The 8,728-nt window shown below is 36.8% G+C and overlaps 1 protein-coding gene across 1 annotated transcript; it reads left to right on the top strand.

Moving 5' to 3' along the window:
• The first annotated feature begins 5,071 nt into the window (after nt 1-5,071).
• Nucleotides 5,072-8,109, top strand: LOC133822931 (UDP-glucose 6-dehydrogenase 1-like). Its single transcript, XM_062255408.1, has 2 exons — nt 5,072-5,368; nt 6,303-8,109. Exon 2 carries the CDS (start codon nt 6,323-6,325, stop codon nt 7,763-7,765), a length of 1,443 nt encoding a protein of 480 aa, XP_062111392.1. The 5' UTR covers nt 5,072-5,368; nt 6,303-6,322; the 3' UTR covers nt 7,766-8,109.
• Nucleotides 8,110-8,728: the final 619 nt, after the last annotated feature.

Here is an 8,728-nt window from a genome sequence, read left to right as displayed (position 1 = left end):
CATTAGGGATAGAAAGAACAAACTTTTAGCTCTATCTCAAGCAGCTTACATTGATAAAGTGCTTGAACGTTTCTCAATGACAAATTCCAAGAAAGGATGTCTACCGTCCCGCCATGGAATTCATCTTTCAAAGAAGCAGTCACCCAGACTCCTAAAGAGGAAGATGCAATGAGAAAAGTTCCTTACGCATCTGCAGTTGGAAGTCTGATGTATGCCATGTTGTGTACAAGACCATACATCTGCTATGCTGTGGGAGTAGTGAGCAGGTATCAGTCAAACCCAGGACCAGAACATTGAATAGCAGTTAAGCATATCCTGAAGTATTTGAGACGGACTAGGGATTATATGTTAGTCTACAAGGATGGTGTTCTGAACCCTGTAGGCTACACCGATTCAAATTTTAGACTGATGTCGATGACAGAAAGTCTACTTCTGGAATGGTGTTTACTCTTGGGGGTGGAGCTGTGATTTGGAGAAGCGTAAAGCAGTCTGCAATCTCATATTCCACCATGGAGGCTGAGTACATAGCCGCGTCAGAAGCAGCTAAAGAAATAGTCTGGCTAAAGAAGTTCTATTCGGATCTTGGTGTTATTCCAGAAATGGATAAACCGCTTGTGTTGTTTTGTGACAATACAGGAGCGATAGCCAACTCAAAAGAACCTCGAAGTCACAAGAGGAGTAAGCATATAGAAAGGAAGTATCACATTATTCGAGAATATGTGGCTAGGGGAGATGTGAAGGTTATGAAGATTGCAACTGAAGACAATCTTGCGGATCCTTTTACAAAGACACTACCAGAAGCTACATTTGATAAGCATATCAAGGAGATGGGATTAGTAGAATTAAGGTATTAGTTTAAATTAGTGGAAGTGGGAGTTTGTTGGGGTTTTATGCCCTAATTAAAACCCAAATTCTTTGTAATCTCATTTTATTATCAATAAAAGAATAGAAATCATTTTTTGACTTGGTTAATCACTTTGCTCACATGTTTTATTTTCATGATTATTTGTTTAATATAAACTTCTATTAAATCCCGAGCATATAGCTAATCTTATTTATAGCGACATAATCACAGTGGAATATAAATATGATTATATGTTCAAAATAAGTTAGTCCTAAGATTAGTCAGTGCACCGAATTTACACTGACTTGCCAATCTACGATATGATCTACTTACACATTACAGTGTTATGTTCTTTCCAGAACATTAGCAAAGTAGATAAGATCGGATGTATTTTTTACATCGGATAGGACCGATATTGACAGTTGATAAGATAAGTAAACATACAGTTATTATCTATTCTAGTCGTATCATATAGTTGACCATAGGTCAATTCAATCTCAATTCTGAGTGGTTAGTATTCTAACTGATTGTATTATTTGAGTTCTTTGACTTGTTCGTTACCAGCTTACCCTACGAACTAGCCCATACTTACATCTTGGGAACTCGGTAGTATAATTGAGTGGGAGTGTTAATCATAGATATGAACATCTATAGCTTCTGATGAAGAAGTGAAACGATGGTTTCCTTTTAGTTTGGTTCAAGGTATTAAATGATAGAGATCTCATTTCAGTAATTAAATTAGTTTACTGAAATATCATTTACAAGGAACTAAGTGTTTTAAAGATAAAATACAATGAGGGGTAAAACGGTATTTTAGTCCTATCTCATTGTAGACCGTCTATAGAGGATTGAGTGACAATTATGGTTGTAACAATGGATAATTAATAGCGTATCTATATTTGTTATAGAGCGTTCTATGAATTCAAGAGTGCAATTCCGAGTCTATAGTGGAGTCACGAGGAATTAATAAGTTAGAAAATTTATTTGTTAGATTTATGATAACTTATTGGAGCTTGATTTCATAGGCCCATGGTCCCCATTGTACCTTGGATAAAATCATCTAGATAGTCTCAATTAATTGATTTAATCATCAATTAGAATTATCAAAGTTGACCAGGTCAATTTTAGATAGCTTCACAGAGTTGTGTAATTTTGAGAAGAAAAGAGAAATTATGGCAGATTTATTAATTAAGATAAATTGGTATCTAAATTAATAAATAAGTTTAAATCAAGGTTCAAATTATAAATAATTAATTTGATAAAGGATTTAAATAATTATTTAATTAATTAAATCAATAGAAAATAATACAGGCCTTGATTTTAAGTCCAATGGGCTTATAATCAAATGAGAAATTTCACGAGCCTATAGCCCATGATAATTTCGACCTAGGGCTTCAAAATGACTATTATTTTATTGATTTTTTAATTAAATTAAATGACCTAATTGAGTCTATAAAAGGAGTGCTTAGAGAGAAGTCAAAACATAAGTTTGATAAGTCACAAGTCAGATTTTCTGATAGTTTTAGATTCTCTCTAAACACAAGTCATTTTCTAAGCATCTTTGTTATTTTCTCTTCTTCTCTCTATATCTATCTCATGTGTTGAGAATTGCCCACACTAGTCTAGGTGGTTCTAAGGATACATTGGAAGATTGTGAAGAAAATAGAAGATCGGTTCAGTTTCTTGATAATACTCTGCGACAGAAAGGATACAAGAGTTAGAGAAACTGAAGGAAGGACTCTTAATTCCGCTGCGTATACTGTAAGTATTATATTATTTGTTTCTCTTTTAATTCAATTTTAGAAACATGTTTTAAGCTATCTTGTATTAATTTGTTTAATATTAGATATACATGAAAATAAATAAAGATCATGTATAAGCTTTTTCCAACAATAATACCATCGTACAACATTACATACAAGTATAGGGAACTCTTAGCCCCAACATAACCAAATAATCGAGTGCAGTTTTCTTACCTTTGATTCTGAGCACTCTGGCTAATTGAGACAACCCTTAAGCACGATCCCGTCCGAGCCCTAACGTACACCTAGTCACAACCGTGAAATAGAATCCTCATTAACATTCAATTCCATAACCCAATTTTGTAACCAATCCCAAGCTCTCGGGAAGCCCAATTCCACCAAACGAGGTGGTGGATTTGACCCCCGAGCCCCCAAGAAAAAACCCTAAGAAAAATACCCAAAACCCATTTTTGGAGGCAGGGCAGCGCTATATGGTGGGCGCTATAGCGCTATAGTCAAAGACTCAAGCCCCCCTCCCCCAAGAAAACGAGCGCTCCCTACCTAGCGCTACAGCCAGCACATGCAAGATTTTCAGGGTTTTCCTTCAAACTTCACCAAGCCAAAGCTCCAAAAATCCTTCCCAATTTTCCACCAAACTCAAAATCAAGACCTTAAACCACTATAGCTCACCCAATACATCCTAACAACATAAAAAGCTTAGCTAAAAGCATCATCAAACACAGAAACCCAAACTTGAGCTCTAAAGCTCAAGAACACCATCTAAAACCAGAAAATCCAGACAATTAAGGTCAAAATTTATTACCTCTGATGAAAGAATTCGACCCTAGGTTGCTTCAATGTCCTTCCAAGCTTTAATTCTCAAATTCTCAAGCTTAGGTTCCTCACAACTTCATCCCAAACCTAGATTTCAGAAATCAAAATCCAAAACTTTTAAGAACATTAAGCAGTATTCAAAATCAGAAATTGAAGTTCTTACCTCTTCTTGATTTAGAAATTCCTAAGGATTGCTTGCTGTAAATCCTCCTCCAAAGTTTGATTCTACTCCCAAATTCCTCAAGAAATTCAGCTGCTCAATTTCAGCTCCTCCTTTGCCCTTTGAACCCTTGAACCAAATGACCAAACTCCTCTAGAAAAGCCTAAAATGTAAAAGCTAATTTCAGCTGTGTTATCTCATTTAAAACCTAAATGACCTTTCTACCCCTCCTTCTAAACACTTCCTTCCTAAACCTCAAGGGTAACCTAGTCATTCCACCCTTTGCAAAAATACCACTTTTCATTTCTTATTTCACCAATACCACTAACACTAAGGTTACTAATAGTTATCACCTCAGCTAAACATTACTCACCACAGTCGTGGCTCTCAACTAGAACAGCGGAACAGGATCGCTTCACGCCGGAAACACTGCACATAACATCAATATCATACCCTCAACGAGTCAAAATTACAAATATACCCTTATAAGCTAAACATGGCTCACATGCATATTAATGCTCGTAAACATGCATTTCACATATCAATATAATCATATAAACATGCTTATCACATAACCATGCATTAAACCATATAAATCACACTTAAACCAATATGTCCTCCCGACATACTAATCAAGGTCATTAAGTCTTATTAGTGATTTTGGGTCGTTACAAGATTGCTTTGAGTACAAGTTGTTTTCTTTCTAAAGAACCGAACCCTTTACAATTAGACTCCCAACTCTATTTATAGAGGCTGGGGTAATTAATACTAAACATTTGTAATTAATATACATTATTCCCGTTATTAAGGGATTAATACAAATTCAATGCATTGGGCTGCATTGAATAGAGACCATGGGCCAAACGAGATTCGCAGGGCCCACTGTGGAAATGTACCTACTTTATGGGGAACAAGACCCCGGGTACTGTCAGGACATGCTGTACGAATCTCCGTGTGAGATGACGTAGTGAGAGTGCGAATTATCAAGTCGTACAATCGACAACACTGTGGACGGATCGCCTAAAAGGTTGTCAGGTACTCCTCTGATGCTGAAAACCTGCATTGACTGACACCTGACTTATCTCTTAGATCCCGAGGACAAGGTCCTCAGCCTGGAAGATAACTGATAATAAGAAAAATCGTGGGCTGCCAAACAACTCTCGGGACACGGCCATGGAGAGACGTCCGTAGCTCTCGGGGCATGGCCTCGGAGAGACGCCCGTGTCCTTCATTTATCCGAGGGGAGTATTCCCTAACTGAGAGATTAACCTTCTAAGGACTGATCCTCGGGGCATGGCCTCATCTGAAGGAGTACACATCCTGGCCTACTTGGACGGCCACGCGTCCTACAAGGACTGCCACGTGTCCTTGGGTCAAAACACGGATAACACCAACTAATATGGTTTTGGGCACCGTTACCTCTACATTTCTCTTCATAAAAGTATGTATATGGATTCCCCTAAAAAAAAAAGTTATATGCAAGAGACCAATATGACGTGTGATGGCAAGTAGAAAACATGTTAGACGAATGAGATGTGGGTCACTGTATATGGTCACCCAAAATCTGTTTGGTTGGATCTTAAGGAGAGGTCTCTTTGTGTGTGTGTGTATATATATATTTATGCATATAACGAAAAGAAATCACTGATCTCCTCAATTCAGGGGTACTACCAGTGCCAACAGGTGAAGAAGACGAAAAAGAAAAAGAAGCTTCATTCTCTCACCCACACACTCTGTGTCAAGATCTCTCTTTTACGAGAAAAGCATTGACATCTTCCATTTCAGGAGGTAATTCAACTCTTTGTGTTCTTCTGATCTTGTTTTAAAAATTTGGTCATCTGGACAGTCTTGCTTTCGCAAACGTATCAAATGTTTTTGTTTGGGTTTACTTGTATGTGCTTCGTCGTGGCTTTTCATGATCTGGGGTTTTGGGTTTTCTGTAATTGAGTTATTTAGTGTGTTCTGATTCGTGTTTGGTGATTTGCTCTTTGGGTTGTTTGTGTTTTTTAATATTTTTCTTGGAAATGTTTCGGTTTGTTCTTTACTCGTTTTATTTCTTGTGGTTTTCTTGATCTGGGGATTTCGGTTTTTCCCATCATCATAAATGTGTCAGATTTCTTTTTCGAGGGGATGTTTTTTTTTCTTACTATATATGTGATGCGGGTTAATGTGAACGGATCTGCGTAAATTCTCATTGTTGGTTTGTAGATCTGGATGCTGAAGTGATATCTTGTTCTGTTTAGAGCAAATTGGACTAGCTGGTGCTTTTTTTAGTAGAATTTCAATTGATTGCCTTTGAAATTCTTGATCTACAGAAGAATATAATGTATATTTATCATTTTAACACACACAGATCTCACCTTCTTCTCATTCTCATACGAACCCGGTTGATTCATCCAGATCGGCATTTGTATGTTAAAAGTGAAACGGTCTGGCCGTATGTGGCAAAAAAGAGCCTAAACTTTTTGGCAAGTCATATTATATTCGCTTTGATCAACTTTTCTGCTGTAGTTAGCTTAGATGTCAGAAATAAATTCTTTGTTGCTGATCTCTTTACTTTAGCAATTTGTAAACTATATGTTTTATGTTTCATTCTTCTTAATAAGTTGTATTATGCTGCTCTTACCGTTAATATTACAATGTAGCATTTTATCGATCATCTTGCTTTTAGATTATATATCTCTAATGAATTTTCTTTTGTTTGTGCCGACTCTCCGTTCAGGATACCAGTAACAGAGAAAGATGGTGAAGATTTGCTGCATTGGAGCCGGATATGTTGGAGGGCCTACCATGGCTGTGATTGCACTTAAGTGCCCTGAAATTGAGGTGGCTGTTGTTGACATCTCTGTTTCACGGATTAATGCCTGGAATAGTGACCAGCTCCCCATTTATGAACCAGGTCTAGAGGAGGTGGTCAACCAGTGCAGAGGTAAAAACCTTTTCTTTAGCATTGATGTTGAGAAACATGTCATGGAGGCAGATATAGTCTTTGTTTCTGTCAACACTCCTACCAAAACCCAGGGTCTTGGTGCTGGGAAAGCAGCTGATTTGACCTATTGGGAGAGTGCTGCTCGCATGATTGCTGATGTATCAAAGTCTGATAAAATCGTGGTTGAGAAATCAACTGTCCCTGTGAAAACAGCTGAGGCAATAGAGAAGATTCTAAGCCACAACAGCAAGGGAATCAACTTCCAAATCCTTTCCAACCCAGAATTTCTTGCTGAAGGTACTGCCATCAAAGACCTTTTTAACCCAGACCGAGTTCTCATTGGAGGTAGGGAAACCCCGGAAGGTGCAAAGGCAATGCAGACATTGAGTGATGTCTATGCCCATTGGGTGCCTAAGGAACAAATTATTTGTGCTAACCTTTGGTCTGCTGAGCTCTCAAAGCTTGCTGCAAATGCCTTCTTGGCACAGAGGATCTCTTCTGTCAATGCCATTTCTGCTCTATGTGAAGCAACTGGAGCAGATGTCACTCAAGTGTCTCATTCGGTTGGTACAGACTCAAGAATAGGGCGCAAGTTTCTAAATGCCAGTGTTGGTTTTGGTGGCTCATGTTTCCAGAAGGACATCTTGAACTTGGTCTACATCTGTGAGTGCAATGGCCTTCCTGAGGTAGCAAACTACTGGAAACAGGTCATTAAGATCAATGATTACCAAAAGAGCCGGTTTGTCAACCGTGTCGTCTCTTCAATGTTCAACACAGTGTCGGGTAAGAAGGTTGCAATTCTTGGATTTGCATTCAAGAAGGACACTGGTGACACAAGGGAGACCCCAGCTATTGATGTGTGCAAAGGGCTGTTGGGTGACAAAGCCCGGTTGAGCATCTACGATCCACAGGTTAGCGAGGAGCAGATTCAGAGGGACCTCTCGATGAAGAAATTTGATTGGGATCATCCTATTCATCTGCAGCCATCTAGTCCTACTGCTGTTAAGCAAGTCAGTGTTGTGTGGGATGCTTATGAGGCAACAAAGGATGCTCATGGAGTATGCATTTTGACTGAGTGGGACGAGTTCAAGAATCTTGATTACCAGAGGATTTTTGATAATATGCAGAAGCCGGCTTTCATATTTGATGGGCGAAATGTTGTGGATGCAGAGAAGCTAAGGAAAATTGGGTTCATTGTTTACTCCATTGGTAAGCCATTGGATGCCTGGCTCAAGGACATGCCTGCTGTAGCATAAAAGGCCTCTTTGGAAGTTAGATCCCTATGGTAGGCAGGCAGGCGGGCGGGCGGGCGGGTGGAAAGTATATCAAAAGTTAATATTATTAAGAGAAGGATGCGTTATCCTATTTTTCATTTATTTTTATTGTTCCTCTAATTTTGATATTTCTTGTTACTATCTCCTTACCTTGTCATAGGCTCTTCAACACAGTATCTCAATCTGTTCTTCCTCCTGTTAGCTAGTGCAATATCTAAATTCGTTCTTCAATGTAATAAGCAATAATAAATCAAATAATTTTAATACTATTATCCATCTAATTAGATTGTTTGGTATATGAATATCATATAAAGAATTATTTTTAATCACTGTTATAGGTACTTTTGGTATTTTTATTACATGTATAAGTTACAACTTTCTTTTTTTCGCAAGGTTGTACAATGTAATTATTGGGAACCTACTACAAATGTTCAAGAAATTTCGGTATGAATATCGAAATAAGCAGGTGTGTGAGTTTGAATTATAATTTCAGTATCTTAAATTATTTAGATTTTTTTTTTAAATTTATAAAAGATCAACTTAACACATTATACACCATAATGTAAAAAAAATAATAAAGCTGCAACTTTATTCATGTATTTAAAATAAGGTAAATGCTTATTTGATACCTTGTGTTTTATTGAAATACAAATTTAGTAATCTCTGTTTCTGATAATTATCCATCAATACTATCTAGTTGCAAAAATTACATAGTTTGGTGCCCTTCGTGTATTTAAAATTTTAATATTCTCATATTACTCCTCATTTTAATGATTTATTTGATTTTAAATTATTTTATTATTTTTAAATAATTTAAATATATTTTCAGAATTCATAAAATAAAATAAATGCTTAATTAAAACTTTAAAATAATTTTAATAAACAAAATTATTTTAAAATTAATTTAATTAATTAATAACATTAAATTAAAATCTTATTAATTAA

This window comes from Humulus lupulus, chromosome 3 (genome assembly GCF_963169125.1).
Source record: "Humulus lupulus chromosome 3, drHumLupu1.1, whole genome shotgun sequence".
Classification (NCBI taxonomy): Eukaryota; Viridiplantae; Streptophyta; class Magnoliopsida; order Rosales; family Cannabaceae; genus Humulus; species Humulus lupulus.
The sequence above is the reverse complement of the archived record's forward strand: the minus strand, read 5'-3'. Positions and strand labels throughout refer to the sequence as shown.

Coding starts and splice junctions, on each gene's coding strand:
- LOC133822931 (XM_062255408.1), top strand. CDS start 6,323: ATGGTGAAGATTTGCTGCATTGGAGCCGGATATGTTGGAGGGCCTACC.